The sequence below is a fragment of the Anolis sagrei genome, chromosome 1 (genome assembly GCF_037176765.1).
Source record: "Anolis sagrei isolate rAnoSag1 chromosome 1, rAnoSag1.mat, whole genome shotgun sequence".
Taxonomy (NCBI): Eukaryota; Metazoa; Chordata; class Lepidosauria; order Squamata; family Dactyloidae; genus Anolis; species Anolis sagrei.
In genome coordinates this window covers 70,496,061-70,515,504 of record NC_090021.1, presented here as the reverse complement: position 1 = coordinate 70,515,504, position 19,444 = coordinate 70,496,061, and the positions used below count along the sequence as shown (strand labels likewise).

The 19,444-nt window shown below is 39.3% G+C and overlaps 2 protein-coding genes across 7 annotated transcripts in view; one reads left to right on the top strand and one right to left on the bottom strand.

The window, feature by feature from the left end:
• Window positions 1–19,444, bottom strand: part of TFB1M (transcription factor B1, mitochondrial) — a 39,688-nt gene that overhangs the window by 5,480 nt on the left and 14,764 nt on the right. For 3 of the 4 annotated variants that reach the window (XM_067465930.1, XM_060753618.2, XM_060753617.2), the window contains exons 6-7: window positions 18,697–18,816; window positions 3,440–3,567 (exon numbers count right to left, since the gene is read on the bottom strand). In XM_067465930.1, the coding sequence (XP_067322031.1) occupies window positions 3,440–3,567; window positions 18,697–18,816 (248 nt within the window). The remainder of the gene's footprint in view (window positions 1–3,439; window positions 3,568–18,696; window positions 18,817–19,444) is intronic. The other variant, XM_067465935.1, reaches the window with a different exon arrangement.
• Window positions 6,827–13,397, top strand: CLDN20 (claudin 20). 3 transcript variants are annotated; one of them, XM_060753621.2, is made up of 2 exons: window positions 6,827–6,930; window positions 12,559–13,397. In XM_060753621.2, exon 2 carries the CDS (start codon window positions 12,656–12,658, stop codon window positions 13,316–13,318), a length of 663 nt encoding a protein of 220 aa, XP_060609604.1. In that variant the 5' UTR covers window positions 6,827–6,930; window positions 12,559–12,655; the 3' UTR covers window positions 13,319–13,397. The 3 variants fall into 3 exon arrangements, with proteins under 3 accessions (XP_060609604.1, XP_060609603.2, XP_067322041.1); XM_060753620.2 differs by lacking the exon at window positions 6,827–6,930 and adding an exon at window positions 7,314–7,517; XM_067465940.1 differs by lacking the exon at window positions 6,827–6,930 and adding an exon at window positions 8,624–8,732.

Sequence of the window (19,444 nt, the reverse complement as noted above, 5' to 3'; positions counted from 1 at the left end):
GCTGGTAAGTATAAGGTTGTTGGTCATACTTATACTGTTTGTTTCATCTTGTGAGAGTGTTCCAGTTGTGAGTCCGTTTCGGGATTAAACAATCCCGCTTCATCCATAGGGAGGTCCTCGATAAGGGTTCTCTGGGACTGAGAAAGGATGGCAGCCCTGAGCCACGCATGCCTGCGTAAAGCTACTGAGCCTGCTATAAGCTTGCCTGAGGCGTCAGCTGTATTTTTTGCCACGTCTTTTTGGAGACGTGATAGGAGCAAAGCTTCTTGTTTAAATGCTTTAGCCAAAGGTTGGTCTGATGGAGGCAAGAGATCCAAATAAGGGGAAATTTTGTTCCATAAGTGCGTCTGGTAGACACTCATGTAAACTCCATAATGAGCCATCCGTGCGAAAAGGCACACTGAAGAATAAAATTTTCTTGCCATGGCATCCAATTTTCTCCCTTTGTCAAAGGGGGAAGATTGGTTTCTTTGTACTGGTTTAGGTTGAGCACCAGTTACTACAGAGTTTGCTTTCGGCATTTTGGAAAGCCATGAGGCTGTTGAAAGATCAATACGGTACAAGTTTTCTGCCCTTTTAGGAGTTGCTGGAACCATGGCTGGGGCCACTCCTGTATTTTTACGGATCTTAAGTAAGTATGGTAGGGTTGGCAACACAGTGGATGCTGGTGCTTGTTGTTCAACTGATGTAAAACAGGGGTCTGAAACTGTATCTGTTGGCTCAGGAGTAGAGAGATTGAGGGCTCTGGAGAGTCGAATTAAGAGGGCTGAGAATTTTTTGAAGTCCTCTAATTGTTGAGGAGAGGGGTCAGGGTCTGGATGGGGGTCCTGAGGAATGGGGTATCATCAGTAGATTCTAGGTCAATGGTTTCTGAGTCTGTTTGAGGCAGAGGAGTTGGATCCAAGGGGGGTGGTTGGGGATTTGGATCCATATGTTCTTGAGGAGGCTGAGAGAGTGTAGCAGTGGGTGGTGCACGCGGTGGTTGCGGGTACCTGGGATCGGGTGGGTGGGGGGCATTGAATCCTCTAGCATGTTCAGGGGGAGGAGGGTAGAAATAAGGGTACATAGGGTAAGGTGGAGGAGGAGGGTAGAGATGGTAAGGGAAATCTTGGTAAGGGTAGTATTGGTCTGGGGAAAAGGAGCGGGTCCTTTTAGGGTGGGGGGAAGGGGATGGATAGTCTTCAGGTTGGGGAGAAGGAGAGCGGGGGCGGCGTCGGGCGGGCTGCACCAGAGGCCTGGGTTGCGCGGGAGGCAGAGTCTCCCGCGGTACCGGAGATTCCGGTGGTTCCGGGGAAGGAGGGGGGGCTGAGAAGGAGGAAGAGGAGGAGGGGAGATTGAGGGATCAACTGCGGAGCGCGGTTCCAGCATACTATGTGGATCCAGAAGCTCAAGCGGGGGGAGGTGAGAGGGATCCTCCATCTCAAGCAGGGAAGGCAGCGGCTCCTGAAGTTGGAGCGTGGAGCCGTGAATTTGGAGAGCCGATTCCAGCGTGGGAGGGCTTAAGGGCTCATCGCCAGTGAGTTGCCGTCCCTTTTTTTGTTTATTTGGCTTCTCTTTAGATTTAGACCTCGCGGTCTGTTTGGAAGTCTTTTGTTTCTTTTTCGGCGGCTCAGCTGGGGAAGCGCTCGCCGAGGGAGAGTCACGCCTATCCCCAGCACGTGGGGAGGGAGGCTGAGAGGAAAGTTGTAACGGGGAGGATTGTTTGGGGGCGGGAACCTGCTGGGGAGCTAAAGCGCGCTCGTATAAGAGGGCTTTTAGCCTCGCTTCTCTGCCTTTTCGAGCTCTGGTGGTGAAGCTCAGGCATATCTCGCAGGTTTGCAAGTTGTGAGACTCTCCTAAGCAAAGGAGGCATCTAGAATGCCTATCAGCTTCTGGGAGGTTAACTCCGCAAGCTGAGCAATTTTTAAAATAGAGGGAAGACATTCTAGCCTGTCTGGAAGAATCGTCAGACAGTCCGTGGTTAGGATTGGAGAAGGTAGGTAGTCGAAATAACAAGTCCAAAGTCCAGTAATGGAAGAGAGAAAGTCCTTAGATGCTGCTAGTTTGGTGCGGAAAAAAGAACTACCGGCCAAGCCACGCCTCCGGCCCTTTATACCAGGGGGGCGGGGGATGGGCGGGGCCTATATTGCATTTAAAAAATCATTTAAATATTCATTAAATCTCTAGAATGTCCGGATTGCTGCGCAGGCGCACAGGAAGACCCATAGGTGCGCATTTTACGGAGGACACGAAGAATAATTGTAGTGGGAGAAAGAAGTATTTGGCTATGTCCCAGCTTACAGTGACATCTGCCAGGGTTGTTTGGAAATCTGTCTACTGTAAACATTTTGTGTTCAGCTGAGGAGACACAGGCCTTGGTTGGGGGGCTTCAGAGGCTCTCTGATAAATTTGGGGGGGGGGGAGAGTCACTTTGGTCACTGCAGGGGAAGAGATATCATCTTCCCCTTGATAAGTTTTGGTATTGACAATTACTAGTTATGTGGTGTGATTTTGGAAAGAGGAGTATCAATACATTATGTATATGTATAAGTGCCCAAAAGAAATGTGAAGGCCATTATTATTTTCTTTCTAATTTTAAAAAATAACTATTTTTCTTTTATTTCTTTTGTTTTTCTTTTGTTCAAATCTGAGAAAACTTATCTCCCTCCCCCCCCTTTATCATACACACAAAGTTAAAGATCCAAAAACCAGGCGACGAGAGTGATTGCTCTCGTGAAACTCTCTTATAGTACCGAGGCAACAAGGATGTCAGGAGGGGAGAGGCTGACTACCCACAAAAGATTACTACTACCACATCTGCTCTGGATTATTTAATATAGTTTTCTGTGGGCGAGCAGATGGCAACTAATGGATAGCACATGCTCTGTATCAGAAACTAAAGCTGATGTGATCTATCCAATGCAATTTTCTGAATCAACATCCCAATAACCACACCAAATCTAAGACCCGTCACAAACTAGGCTCCTGCGGGAGCAAACCTTGCCAGCACGTCCCTGACGTCATGAGACTCCGCCTCTCGCCCCGCCTCTTTCTCCGTGCCAGAGTGGTTTTTCCTTTGCTAGGGCAGCATTGCCAGCGTATTCTCTCAGTTGAATTCTGCCAACTGAGAGCGTACGCTGGCAATGCTGCCCTAGCAAAGGAAAAACCACTCTGGCACGGAGAAAGAGGCTGAGAAAGGGGCGGGGTGAGAGGCGGAGTCCCATGACGTCAGGGACGTGCTGGCAAGGTTTGCTCCTGCAGGAGCCTAGTTTGCGACGGGTCTAAAGTTCACCAAAAACTGATCTGTAACCCTTTTGGTATTAATGTTGGAGAGTGATCCCTGGTCCAAGTGGTCCTGGTCAAAAAAAGGTTGGGAACCACTGTTTTAATGAGTGTACTAAAGTTCAGATTAATCAGTAGACTTAAGCCATAATTTATATAGAGGAGGAAGATCTCTTACCGTATACCATGGTGACAGTATTTTCTTCTGAACTGAAAAACACTTTGAACAACTTTTTCCACCAGTTTAAATGGCTGTTCAATCTTTGGTTGCACTAGTGGTGTAAAATGAACAACAGTCACATCTACCTGCAAATGAAGATTTAATAAAAAAAATGCTTAAGAAAAGGATCTGTGAATCTAAAGTAAACTTGTGGTCAGATATTATTTGTTTAAGGATTTCTAATTAAAGTATAACTTAAATGTAGTAAATGTGATTCCATCTATCTGAAAACAACCTTAGTACATAGATCCCTTGCCGTATCATCATGTAAAGTATGCTTTCAGATAATTATGGAAACATCCATGTCAAAGGTTGCTACTGAAGGCACAGAATAAAATGCCTCTTGTCTTCTTTCTTTTTCCACACACCATGGATACCAATGTGTTTTAGGTACTATAGGACTTTACATTGAAAGTGTTCAAGTTCCAGTTACACATAAAACCTTGAAATAATTGCATTTATCTCAATCAAGCTATTGTGAATTCACATTAATAAAGAATCTAGTACTTGCAAGAGTCACCTTAGAGGCCCTCTTATACTTTTCACCATATTGCACAATCCAGAAAGATATGTATCTAAACCCCACTGAACCCAATTCTTAAAAATCCCATTCCCATTTATTTCAGTGGGGTTCAAGCTGATGTAATTCCTCTAAATTTGACCCAGTTTTGCATGATATGCTCATCCTACATGAATCAAATAGGATCTATTTTAGGAATTCTCCCAGAATGGATTGTTTTCATACAGATAGCAGTAAAATAAACAGCATCATTCTTTGTAAGTAGGGCAAAAATGTAAAGTATATCTTATGCTTTTAGCATCCTTCTCTTCTAGTGCTTCAAGAATGAAATAAGATTTCACAGAAATTTATAAGTATGTGTATTATTGCAGAAGATCAGTGCTATTGAATAGAGGAATTAATTCTTGGCTTCTAACAGGAACCTTGCGCAGTACAGTGCCAGAATATATCACTGGTTATGCCACAATCAGAGAACTATGGCAAAAAGGGATGCAAAAACTCCTAAGTGTTGAAACTGTCACTGAAAATGATTTGTTGAATTGTCTCTCTAGATCTGGTAGTTATTTTCTGGCAACATTCTTCTAATAATTTGTAATAAGCCTCCCAAGAATGGGAAATACTCTGGCTAGCCGAAAGTAGTTTTGGATCCAATCAAGCATAATAAATGTTCGTATAAAGTAAGTAACAGATGAGCATTCATAATATATTGTAGAGGAAAATATCACAGTCTCAATGCTACACTTGGATATTTACATCCTATGGAAACACAAAAGACATCTCATCATTCACGCCATTATAGGCTTGATTTCACAGAAGTAGGAAAGCTGTTGTGTTGCTATAGGAACAGATACATGACAATATTGTTCACTTGTAATTGGATGATTGGAAATTACTGACATTATATCTTATTTCTTACTGATACATATTAACAAGCTGGGGCAAAAAAAGAAAAGAAAAGAAAACCAAATGAATGTATGCTTAGAAAACTGAAAATGAGACAAACCTTTTGCTGGTATCTTTTAGGGGAAAATACCCCTACAAATGCAATGTATAACTTTGTCTAGACACACTTCCTTACCCTCTGCCACATCGACTGCCCAAGAACAATGGAATTCTACTACGTAGTATAATCAGTACATCAGAAACATGCCATTAAGTCTAGATTTTCCCTGGGATGGTAAAAAAAACCTTCTGTACAAAAAGATCCAAAAAAGCACAGAAAGAAAACAACCTGAAACTATATAAAGCACACCATATATGCTGCTTTGAGCTTCTTGGAAGAGGAGGGGGGGATTAAAAGTCCAAATCGGAAAGCATGATTCTAACCCTTCAGTTCTGCTCCTTCTCCTCAGCTATTTCAAAATCACCTACAATTTTAAAGAACCTCTTTCATTCTTCCATATGAACAGTGGGATGGCAACAAAGTAGCACTGCTCATACGTTGTAATCTTTCAAACATGCTTTTGATTTAATTTGCTTTTTTGTATTGAACCTTTTGCAAGCTATCTTGAGAACCCTTTGAAAACTGGCAAAAACCTAACTGTCCAAAGTTTGATGCTTTTGTGCTTCTAGAACTGCTGTTTGAATTCTACCTATTGGTATATGTGAACCTTCCCTTATACACACACCATCCTACTCCTACACTGCAACAACTGCAAGCACAATGGCCTGCTGTATTTTATGGCTGTGAAAGAGCTGCAGATTACTATTTGAGATGTTCCACCAAAATGGGCATAAACAAGAATCCAATGACAATGCTTGCCTGAATCTCAGTTTTCTGTCTCTCCCCAGTCCATTGCCCAAACTCTCCAGGTCTTCACCCTATGAAATGTAGATAACACCCACCTCCCACCCCAAAATCGGTGGTCTTCTGTTTAGAGGAAGAACAGGAAATGCATGGACCTGCAGATGTTGGAAAGCAACTCCCATCATCTTCCAATATCTCATCAACATCTGGAGGGCCCACATTCCTTCATCCCTCGTTCACTGGACGCTGAACCTAGCATTTCCTTAAACAGGACAGAAGTGCATGAAAGTTTGATGTGCAATGTCAACATTATGATAGATTTCCAGTGTTTTTATTACTATAACCGATCACTCATGGCCAAGTATAATTGTCTCCCAAGGGTAGAATGACTGTGGAGACCTATTCCAGATCCACATGGTCTGTCACAATGAGGACATAGGTTTCTAGGATGTCGGTCATAACAAAGGCTTCCTTCCAGTAATTCCAGTGTTAATTACTCTGTCGATTTAACATTCACCCCAAAGCTGAAAACAATTGACAGCTTGAAGGAAACGCCCCAATCCTATAAATGCTTATTCCTTAACAAAATCACTCTGAAAGCAAGCAATGTCCCAAATAAACACAGGGCTGCAGTCTTCTTCAATCATATGGAAATCATCAGTCAGTAATCATAAACACAAGCTGTTGCTTTTATCATAAGCAAGAGAAAAATGGGATTATCTGTTATGGATACTGAGTGCCTCCAGAGATCCAAGCCAGAGAATCGCCAGTGTCTGGAAGCACCAAGTCCAACTACCAAGCTATCAAGGACTGTAGAAATCAAGCATAACCCTGTGTTAAGATGCCGAGTGCATCTCAACAGCACTTTCCTGAAAAGAACATAGTAGTTATTTCAAAGCTGCAAGTAAAAAAACTATAGCACTATCAAATACCGTGTGTTGCAAACCAGTAATCTGCTCCTTTCCACATGCCAAGGAAAATCAGACAACAGAGGAAAACACATATTTATCTTGGTGCATGATCAGCATGTTTCTCTTCTCATTTTGTTTGCTATATACCCTGTGACATCCCTCGCATAAGCTTCATCAGAAAGGCTTGCTACCTTTTTTTGCTTTATGGTCTTTAGGGAAAGACAAGTCATTACAGAAAGAAGTAGAGAAGGCTGCAAGCTGCCACTAGCAGGTATGCAAGCATTTATTACATAAAATAGGCTACGGACCTTATAGTCTTATGGTGGAGGATGTGGGGTGACTGCTTTGCAACTATCTTATTTCTTATCATCAGCTGAACCACAGCTTACTCTAAAAAGTTGTGTTTTCCAATAACTTTCAAAATCAGTTTAATTAGAAGGGGAAAAGTAAGTTTGGGTTTTTAAAAAAAATATACATATGTTCTAAATTTCTCCAGATCCCCAAGATTTCCAAGTTATTATGAAACATTCATCATCATATCTGGAAATCATTACGCTTTTTGGACTAAAGGTTCACACATGTTTCCTTCATAATCTCTAAGCTTTTATTCCCTACTCAAAAGTATTTTCTCCAATGCAGAGTCATTTACACAAAGTCATTCTTTATTCCCTGGTAGATGGTAGTGAGACAGGGAACCGGCAGCACTGCTGTGCTCATAATACCAGAGAGCTATTTTTGTTTAATAAAAAAAAAAAGCAAATGCAATTTTTTACGGGGACTAGAGATCTTTACTTTCAAAGAGGTTGCGTTCCTACTATTTTCCCTGCCAAGAAACCATCTTGGAGCTCCAATTCAAAGGTAAGCACTGAACTTAATAATTGATTCTTACATTACAGCTGATGTTTAAAATGTTTTGACTTGAATAACATTTCACTGGGATTTTAATGTAGTGTGCTCCTAATTCGTTGGGATAGAAGCTACCATGATTGTTTTCAGAAGCCTAATTTTTAAAGCTACTGACTTTAAAACTTAAAAACTGAAATAGCATCAGTGATAGATTAATGAGGTAGACAGTACCACCCAGGGACAGCTCCCATTATTTCCCTTCTCAGTCTTGGAGATGGATCGAGAGTAAACATATGCACCTGCTCTGGAACGGATCCAAGCATTCATGCCCCATTGGTTCCTTAGAAATACAGACTGAGCGATGTTAACCCTTTAACTTTAGCAGATTAGCAGATTTTCAAAAATGGTGCATGAATTCCAGTTACATGGAACATGATCAAGCAAGTTTTCAGGGAGCACAAAAGGACAGAAAGGATCTTGTAGACTCCTGCTTTAGCCTGACTTATTTCTCAAATAATGTATCCCTCTGCATGATGACCATCCATCACATATAAAGGAAATAAATACCTATGTTAAACTACAACTGCCAACATTTTCAATTAGCATGTTTGTTTTGGGATGATGGGAGCAGGAAAACAACACTCACAACATGTGCTAGTTCGGAGTACGCTGCTTTAATAGACAGAACAAGACCACTGTTTTTGAATTCAAGCTTTCTTCACTATATAAAAGGAAATAAGGTGAAACAGCTTCCAACATTACTAGAATTTTAAAAGATTTGTTTGTCAAATAAATCCCAGGTTCCTAAATTTGTCATCAGCGACTTCAAAAGCTTGGATACCAATTTTTCAAAGCTTGAATTTTGGGAAGAAGGCTCCAGCCAAGCATTCAACATAGTAGTCCAGATAATATTTAAGGTCAGCATGAAAAAGTCACCTTTTGCCCTGCCTATCCCATGTTGGTCTCCCCTGAATCAAGGTGCCAAGGCAGATTTCCAGCTGCACAGAAATCTTAATACAGGCGTGGCTAATGAATGCTCTCATTGCTATGTAGCCTCTGTTAAAGGAGAGGAAAATAGCCCAAGTTATGGACCACAAGGGGCAAATGTTGACACACCCCTGCAATAATGGTGTCAAATAAAGAATTCAGAAAAGAGACAGAACAGGGTTGTTGTCTAACAGTAATACCGAAGAGTTGTTAGAGCGGGTGCACAGGGAAGTGAGCAAGGTGAGTTCTGAAAGTTATAAATATGCTTATTTTTTTAAATCATTGCATAGAAAGTAAATAGTATTTGAACTATGTATTGTCGAAGGCTTTCATGGCCAGAATCACTGGGTTGCTGTAGGTTTTTTCAGGCTGTATGGCCATGGTCTTAGAGGCATTCTCTCCTGACGTTTCGCCTGCATCTATGGCAAGCATCCTCAGAGGTAGTGAGGTCTGTTGGAAACCCTTTTCCCTAGTTCCAACAGACCTCACTACCTCTGAGGATGCTTGCCATAGATGTAGGCGAAACGTCAGGAGAGAATGCCTCTAGACCATGACCATACAGCCCGAAAAAACCTACAACAACCTAGTATTTGAACTCATTTAACCAAAGGATGAGAAAATAAAAAACTGAAATATCTTCTACAGCAGTATCACTCTAAATGTGTATTTACGCTGTAGAAAAAATAATGCTGTTGATTTAATTTTAATCACCATGGCTCAATGCTATGGAATCATGGGAGCTGTACTTTGGTGCTAGTGCCTCATCAAACTACAAGTCCCATGATTACATAGCATTTAGCTATGGTGATTAAAATGGTGTCAAACCGTATTTCAGTTAGTTGATTTATTTTCTGCTTTTCTCCCTGCAGGTTTACAACAGAGTTGTATAACACACTGCTTCTTAAGCTGAGGCTCACAACCCCAAATGGGGTTCTCTGAGCTCAATGTTTAGGTCAGAAAAATCTGGCAACAGCGAAAGGTTTTTGAATGCCACTTAGTAACAACATGCAATGTTTACAATGGACCCTGCAGAAAATGCTTCTGCTATACTCCACAAAAAGGGAAATCAGCCTGTTTATTAAGCCTTGCAAAGGCTGGTTTATTATTAGTAAATGTTTTATTTTTAAACCTATATACCTGGGATCACACAAAAGAATTCTCAGGCGGAAAGAGATAATGAATGGGAAACGTTTTAAAAACCCTGGTACAGTAGAGTCTTGCTCATCCAACCTTCACTCATCCAATGTTCTGTGTTATCCAATGCGTTTTGCCTCCTGCTTGGATCCACAGCTATTTCAATAAATTGTGATGTTTTGGTGCTAAATTCGTAAATACAGTAATTTAATTACTACATAACATTATTGTGTATTGAACTGCTTTTTAAGTTGATTTGTTGTAAAACATGTTTTAGTGCTTAATTTGTAAAATCATAACGTAATGTGACGTTAAACAGGCTTTTCCTTAATCCCTCCTTATCATCCAACGTTTTTGCTTATCCAACGTTCTGCCGGCCCATGGATGTTGGCTAAGCAAGACTCTACTGTATAATATACACCTACAGTTAAAACTCTGAAAATAAAAACAGAAAAATAAATAAGCTATCTTATTAGAAAACCACAATTTAAACAAATATAAACAAATCTTAAAATGTAACTGACTCATTAAAAAGCCCTTCTGAGCAAATCACATTGCCTTGTTAGTCTACTTTCTTTGCAAAAAACATAAAGGTCCGGAGGTTGTATATCAACAAAATATGAATGTGAAAATAAGAATCTTTACCTAAAGATACATATTTTGTTGATGCAATACATCATTTTCAGAGAAGATTTTAAGTGCTTTTTAAAAACCACAAAATCTAGCTGAGCAAGTTTTAAAAGGGCTGTTTCAGCAGAGAAAGTTTTCATCTGTTTTCTATATCTTTGGGATCTAAGTTTCCTTGCACATAAAAATGCACAGCAAACGAACTTATTAATTACTGGATTGCAAACATTATGTTTAGACTTGTTTTTCAATAACATCTTCCAGTTCACAGGAGATGTTAGCTCACCTACCACTTAGATCTGATAATGCAAACCTCTCCAAGTTAAACACACATGTTGTAAAAAAAATAATTAAATGTACATGCTTTAAAATTAAACTTTGCTAAATTCTGTTACTTTTATCATATTAGATCCAAAAAGTAAGCATAATCACACCAGCCCATTTGCCCACAATTGCGTATTGATTGCTGGTAAGCCTTCCAAATACAAAACATGTGATGTTACTACTGATTTTGAAGAAGTATTGAACCTTGCTCCAACTTAGCAAACTTAAGAAAAGATAGCATGCTTGGAGAAGGGGAGTGTGTCCACAAAATGTGTGAGAGGGAAATCTTAACAGAGTTTCTCCAAACCTTTCTTATACTATACTTCCACGTAATATGATGGCCAAACTCCAAACTCACAATTTTAACCATTCTGCCATAATGATAATATTTTACTAAATATATGGCACTATTATGAACTTTGGAGTGTTAATAAACGCCACCAAGATTACAGTAGAAGCTGGGCTCACATTTAGAATGAATGACTATCACAGGACATAATATTTTAGGATTAACAAGGAATTAGATAAGGATTCCATAGGTAAAGTCTTAAAACTTGCCCCCCTTCTAAATCTAAGTTTTCTGAACGAGAATAAAAAGGAATTATAATGTATTATAAGAAGATGTTTCTGGAGTCTTGGTACAAGAATTTTGCCTATTAAATACAATGAGATGATTATGATTCTATGATTTTTGTAAAAACATTGGACTAGTGTTGTCAAAGGCTTTCATGGCTAGAATCATTGGGTTGCTGTGAGTTTTCTGGGCAGTACGGCCATGTTTCAGAAACATTCTCTTCTGATGTTTCATCCACATCTATGCCAGACACCCTCAGAGGTTGTGTGGACTGTTGAAAAGTAGGCAAGAGAGGTTTACATATCTGGAATGTCCAGGGTGGTAGAAAGAACTAATGTCTGCTTTAGGCAAGTACAAATACTGCAATTGGCCACCTTGATTAGCATTGAATGGCCTTGCAGCTTCAAAGTCTGGCTGCTTCCTGCCCAGAAAACTCACAGCAACCCACATTGAACTAGAGTTGGAAGAGACCACATGGGCTATCTAGCCCAATCTCCTGCCATGCAGAAAAAGCACAATCAAAGAATGCTAGATGCTAGTCCAGTTTGTAAGAGCACTATTCAGCTAAAGTTCAGCACATGTCTTATATCTGAGTATTAAGTATAACCGTAACTGTCCTATTTAAAGTTAATAGTACTTAAATGTGCTTAACATTAGGTGAGCCATACCCAAATCTTCAGTTTGACTTGTTCCCAGTATTCAAGGAAAGCTGATCAAAGCAAATTGAGTACCAAAAATACAGGAAATTTGATTTGAAGAGTTGTCTGCCCAGTACAGAAGGCTGACTCTTCCTATAACAGTAGTAAGCTATCTAGGGTCTTTGTAAAATAAAGAAGACATGTTGAGTAACCAGTGAAAAATGAAAATAGGAAAAGATTATGCTATACTTCAACAAAACAAACATTTCTTACAAGAATTTAAATAAAATATAATCATACAAATCACCTTTTCATTAACTGTAGAATTGAATGTGAAAGATTGTTCCTGCAACTACAATGAGATACTTAAAAAAACTTTTTACTGCGTTATGTTACCAAACTACATTAAGGCTCCTCCATTGTTTGCTGAAAGCAAGAATTGCTTAATGTTGTATTTCTTTCCTTTTTAGCATCTGCATTATTTTATTGCCTTGCCTTAACATTGCAAATGAGCAGGGTTTTTGCACTGTGGATTATTGGAAGGGCTTCTCCTTGCGCTCAGTTGCTCACACACTGTTCATTTGTAATAATTTCTGTTCAAGTGCCCTGTGTACAACTGCTCCGTGCTTTTGTAGCCTTCTCATCTGCTGAAGGGTCACGTCCAGTCATTCATTCAGATAGCCAGGATTTTAAATGCAAGCTCTTGTTTGTTCACTTCTCTTTCCTTTGGCCCTGTCACTCTGTCCCCTCCCCCTCCAATCGCATACAGACAGCTACAGCCTTGGCTGGGGAGCTATCAGACAGTTACACACGTTTACAACAACAGGAGAGAACCAGGCAGACAAAAGGTGACTGCAAATCGCATCATGGCATCAGGAGCTCTGCAATTCTTCGCATTCGTCCTCGCCTTGTTTGGTGTGTTTGGCGCAATCACAGCCACCTTACTGCCCAACTGGAAAGTGAGCGCAGACATGGGTTCAAACATCATCACAGCCATAACTCAGATGCAAGGGCTCTGGATGGACTGCACATGGTACAGCACTGGGATGTTTAGCTGCACACTGAAATACTCCATTCTTTCTCTCCCTGTTTACATCCAAGCGGCACGGACCACCATGGTTTTGTCTTGTATTCTCTCCTCTTTTGGGATCTGCCTTGCCACAGTTGGGATGAAGTGCACCCGGCTTGGAGGGAACAGAGACACCAAAAGCCACACTTCATTTGCAGGAGGAGTCTTCTTTATCCTCGCAGGAATATTTGGCTTGATACCAACAGCCTGGTACACCAGAGAGATCATTTCAAATTTCCTGGACCCAAACATCCCAGAAAGCAATAAACATGAACCAGGAGGAGCAGTTTACATCGGATTCATTTCAGCAGGACTTCTGCTTGCTGCAGGTGCCATCTTTGGCACTTCCTGTTTGAGAAAACAGCAGAGGGCCTGGATTTACCCCAACAAACCACAGCAACCCTTCCCAGGAGCTCAGCAAGAAAACACATCAGGTTACAACCTGAAGGACTATGTGTAAATACAGTTGGGGAGGGGGGACAGATCTGTTTATTGTATTTTTGTTGTGATTTTAAATAACAACAATTTTCTCTTCTCAATGTGTGGCATGTCATTCAATTTTGACAAAGTATCTTTTTCAGCTATCAAAAAAGTAACATATTGTTGACATTGCTTTGCAACTGAATTTTAGTAGAAAAGAACAAAAGGAAGAGTACAAATGTTTGTTTTTACATAAGAATATCATATCTGCAATGTGCCACTTTAATATGACACCACCTAAATCTACTCTATGGGTCTGTTTTAAAAGTATGGCATCATCTTTCAGTGTCAATTTTAATTTCTAATTGCTATGGTCAAACTATGTTGCTTCATTAATAAAACAAACAAACCCACCCCCAATATGATTACATTGCACATGCTAAAAAGACACTGCCATTCAGTTGTTGCCAAACTTAACATAACCACCAACACCGCATGGGCACCTGAAGAAGGTTCCCTTTTATTTCAAAATAATCGTCTACTTAGCAGTCTGTTGCTGATTTAAAGTTATGTGCCACATCAAGGCTAAGAATCAGGCAGGGCATTCATAATATACTTATAATTGAAGTAAAGGTTTTGATCCTCCAAGTTAAATATTTAAAACTGTTAAGTACTTCCTTTCCTAGATTCTATCTACACACCATGACTACTATTTCTATAAGTAGATTTAGCAAACTAAAATCCCGTTGTTACAGACAACTGTTCAGTTCTTGAGTACAGGTTTAATCTGCCCATCACAACACAAACCAATGCAAACTATTTATAAGACACTCTTGGATCAAGCCCCAAAGTTTCTGGCAGTCTGCCCCAGAGTCCATGCAGGTGATAGCAACGCAGTTTGTAATTATATTGCCAGCATGATTCAGTTGGTTAACTTGCCCTGATACTCAGAACCTTCTTTTTAACATGCTGAAATTATTATTATTCACTGTTTGAAACCTTTCATTTCCATTCAAAAAGAGATGCAGGATTAGAATTTTTAGTAGGAACACAATGATGAAAAAGTTTTAACCAAGAAGCACCTGGGACAGTATCCTAAATGCATATGCACTGATTTTTCTATTGCCAATAAAACACAAAATAAGTTGGGCATACATAATATATGTTTTGGAGGGAAGAGGCTTTTTTTATATCTGTTTTACAGAACTAGAAACCTAGATCACCCAGTAAAATAGAACTGAGGAAGGTTCAGTGAACAAAAACTATAAAACAAGGAGTAACATGGCGAGCGCTTAAAAGGAAATGATGTTATATGCACCTTAAAAGGAAGTTATGCATACGATTACCAATGGCTACGAGTCATGGTAGCTATATGCTCCCTTCAAAAATACAGGCAGTACCACAGTTACGGAGGAGCACTATTTTAAAAGGCCTTCCTTCTTGGCCTCATTCTCAGCCACTAAGAGTCCAATGGGCCACTGCAAGAAACAGAATGATGGCTTAGGTTGGGTCTTTGAGCTGATCCAGGAGGGCTTCTATCCTCTCCACCACATGTGCAACTGGATTTTAGCAATCAAGGAATCTGCTTTTTTTTACACCCAAAAATAACTGTGGCCTTTCAGATATTATTAAACAGAAACTCCTATTATTCTTTACTCGTGGCTATGCTGGCTACAGTTAATGGGATTTATAGGAGAAATACATACAGAAAATGACAGCTGCCACCCTACCATCCAGATTAATGGACCACACTTGCCTAGGATCGAATCCAGACCAAAAGAGAGGGGAAAAAAACAAGTTAAGTATCCTGCAGTGAAGAATATACATCCTCATGAGTGTGCAATCTAATGCTTCTTCTGAAGCAGCTTTTGGGGATAATTTTGTCTAGAATATGACTATCATATTCTATACAATTCCTCAAAATCCCAAAACCTTACTAGACCTCAAAATTAATAATTACATTATGGAAGAACATAGAAAACAGAACCAACATTTGAGCATGCATAACATTTGTTAGCAGCCTCTAAACAAATTATGCATTGGCCATTCTATGTTTTTTGGAAACATTGGGTTAATAAAAAATAGTTTAAAGAATTTGCCAGAAATTGAAGATGTAATCATTTTGAAGGGGTCTGGCAACCTTATACTAGGACAGAATCATAAAAGCTGAAATTTCACCAGACTTCACTTTAAAAAAAAAAGCAAAAATCCCAACACATTCACAAAGGTATAGCACAGAAAGAAGACACCCAGTGACTGCTGCCAACAAAGCCATGTCAGAGGAAAAGAAATACCACATGCAGAGAGACAGAGAAGGAGAACCATCACTGACAGCACTGAATACCTTCCCTAGAGGCATGTACTGCTGCCATAGCTTTCACACACAAGGACAGATCCAGTACAAAGAAGGCGGAAAAAATGGAATGAGCATGTAGCACGAGTTATACGTATACAAGAATGCAAGCACACAAAACTATTACCAATGGTATCATTTCTAAATCAAAACAGATCTGCAAGAAAAGCAACAACTCAATTTCTGGCACAAGCCAACAGTGGCACACGTCAACGGCATGTAGTACATGGCTCAGTATGCCAGGACATCAGCCTGGTTCATCCCCTTTTCTCCTTCCCTACAAACCCAATATGGTTCCCCACCATAAGGTAAAATAAAAGTATCACTAGGTTGCTAAAAAAGGAACATTTGAATAGCACACAAAGGACATTCTCTCATGGCCCACTAACTGATAATTAAGAATGAAAAAGTTTCCCCTGTAACTTTTTCTGAAGTTAATCCATAAGCACTTAGAATAAAGAAAGGACAAATTGTATATACAGAAAGAACAAGTTTATATTGAGAGTGGGTTGTGGAACCTACCAGATGTTATTGGACCCTGCATGTGTCAAGGCCAATGGATAGGCAGGATCCCTATCCCTATTTTGTGTACTGGTTTTCTTTGAAGAAGGAATAATCTTACAATGCTGAACAAGCCATTACTATGCATTTATAGCCCTAGACAATCAACCCTGGCTGACAACCCTATGGAATTGATTAGGCTGAGATTTAATAACTTTCCCAGAGCCTCCAACTGAGTATGAAAACTGATCTGGGTGTCCCACAATTCAATAAACATCATTTAATGCACTTGTTCTATATATAACTCTATCACAATTCTACTTCAGTTAAAAGGTATAAAGCATATGCAAAATGAAACATGGTACTTTCATTTAAAACCCGCTTAGAACTTTTAATTAAAAATAGTTTTTTAGCAATGAGTGAGGGAAAAAAACGGAACAAATGGAAACATATGATCTTAATTCGAACATATTCTTTACACTACAGAAAACACATCTAGTTATTTTAGTCACCTGCAAATCTGCTTAAACTGTGTGAAGTATTTATTTGTTCTCTGCTTGGGCCAAGCATGACTTTCAAATGTTTGAATATCAAATCAAAAGATAAAAGCAGGATAAAAATAGATATTATAATAATAATAATAAATCTGCATTCCTAGCTGGGTATTTATCATCTCTGTAAGCCTACGCTAAGATCACATGTTGAGTATAAATGGATGCTAATCTACTGGCAAAAACAGCTTCTGAGTTTACATTCTTTCTCTAGGCATTTGACTGTTATTTTACCAGCAGCCCTCAATGTATCAGTTAGCTATAAAAGGGATTGTGTATTATCAGCATTAACACCGGTAGTTTCAGAAATCCTACATAATTAATTCTGTCCTGGGAAATTTCCTCGCATAATAGAAATCACTTAATAAAAGAAGACTGCATGATAAGTGAATTGGGAAAGAGGAACCACTTGCAAGGCCATGACTGTCAAAATAATTTAATGGAAAATGAGTGCAATTAACATCTGTTACCATATGCCTTCTTGCCAGGAAAACCCTGTGGTAGGTTCACCTTAAGGTCACCATAAGAGAACTTGAAGGCACCACAACAATACATGTAAAGTACACCCACTGCAGAATATTTCATTACTCATTCAAGAGTACCATATACAAATGTAATATTATACATGTCAGTGAAAATATTCCCCTGTATGATCAATTTATTGATCCAACACCTTGCTTTTACTATAACAGACTTCCTCCATATCTTCATACATGCCATACTACAACTTCCAGGATCCCAATCTTATGGCTAAGGCTGGACAACTGGATTCAGTCAGGAAATTCATGGTTTATCTGAAAAGACTCAGGATCAAAGCCAGATATGGGATTCAGATTCAGACCTTCTTTATTGTCTTGTGAAGGTTAGGATTTTTCTCAAGCTACCAGCGGTGTTTACAAAAAAATAAAAAATCGACTAATATTTATAACATTATTAATGGGACCAATAGCAATTCTGCCCAAAGCACCGGTATACGGAAATAGCACAAACCAGGGACAGCGGCGTTTGAGAAATCTCAAACCTTTTTTGTAAGGAAGAGCTTTTCAAGCTGTCAACTCCTAAAAAGCTGTCAAACCCCAGACTGTTAAAAGAATAGGACAGTTGATACCAAGGTATGCTCCAAGAACGACTTTCAGTATTATCTGCACAGTTAGCCTCTGGGCTACTGTCCCACTGAGGCCAGATTCCTCATTGCAATTATCAGACTTTGAAAACACAGAGGCAGGGAACAAGACAAAGGAAAATGACCTTGAACAATCCAGTGCTTCTTTGAAGTGGCCTCTAGTCCTTAATCTAAGAATATAGAAACATCCCTGGGATCAGGTGACTTGGGCTGTTCATGGTCACACATAAAAGTCAATTCAAATTTAGAGGAAAAGGCCAACAAGTTTAGTTATTTTCTAGTTAACTGAATCAATTGTACGGAAGGAACTCGGAGCACACTTTCCCTGTTACAGGTGATACTACAATGACCACTAGCACTTCAAAAGATTCCATCTGCAGTCAGCACCAAATAAATAAAAACTTCCTGACACATGGAGATACATTTGCTAGCCACAACGGTGAACATTTAGGTAGTGCTTTATGAGCTAAAACACTTAAGAAAGAATACACAAAGCATCAGGTTTCACTATATCTGGAATTCTAACTAATCCATATTAAATGTTCACTGTCAACTTTAACATAGTGATACAATTTATTCAGAACTTTGTATCTTCCAATTCTATTAATTTATCTTCTAGAAACTTATGCTGGACAGTTTACAACTCTCTCTTTTCCAAATATTTCTACTTTTTAAAGCAGTTCAGTGTTTGATTGTTCCTTCAAAATAAATGTTACTTTATTAATGAATGTACTTTTTAAAAAATCCTTTGAAATTTAGCTCATTTTTTTGCTAATCCTCCAGTGAAAGTCAAAGTTAATTCAGTCTCAGTCTCCACCTGTTTTTCATGTTGTTTCCTCTGTAAATTATTGAATAAAGCTTCAACTCCCGAAAGAAAGAAAAAAACTTACATCTGGTTTTGGAACAAAAGCTTTTCCTGAAATTGTGAAACACTTGTGAACCGTGCACAGGTACTGGGACATAATGGAAAGTCTGCTTCGTTGCCTGGTTCCTGTACTAGCTGTGAGTCTCTGCAGAAAATAGAAAAAAAATGAGTGAACTAATTCAGGGCAATAGTGTTTGATTTAGAAAATTTAAGAAGACTGAAGAACACTTTAAATCAACCTCTTAGCAGAAGAAAAATCATTTTTTCTGTTTAATGCCTATTTGAGAGGAAAATTAATCTCACTCACAAGTAAAAACATTATGGATGCATCTGTTTTATTATTACTAATGGACCTCACATAGAGAATATTGTGACAATGAATTAAGCAACAAATGCTCTTTAAGAAACAGAAAGTTCAACGAAATGTCACCGTGATCTTTAATTAGCTTTTTCTCAGCAAATGAGATCTCCTACTGTTGGAAGTAGTAGAGAAAAAGCCTAAATTGATTACCATTACGTGTTTCCTAGAATTATAGAGATCAACATAAGATATGTTTTGACGGAGTATCTTTAAACACATTCTTCACTGAACTTCCCAAAACAGTCAGCAGGATTTAGAAACATAGTATGACCCCCTTATTCACAATATCTATGGTTTCAGTTATCCATGTTCCAAAAATGCTCCCTCCCAGAAGTGTTTGTGGAACTCCCTAGGTCAGTGGCTCCCCAGGTGTTTTGGCCTACAACTCCCAGAAATCCCAGCCAGTTTACCA

Coding starts and splice junctions, on each gene's coding strand:
- CLDN20 (XM_060753620.2), top strand. CDS start 7,336: ATGGTAGTGAGACAGGGAACCGGCAGCACTGCTGTGCTCATAATACCA. Junction 7,518..12,558: donor CTTGGAGCTCCAATTCAAAG/GTAAGCACTGAA, acceptor AATCGCATACAG/ACAGCTACAGCCTTGGCTGG.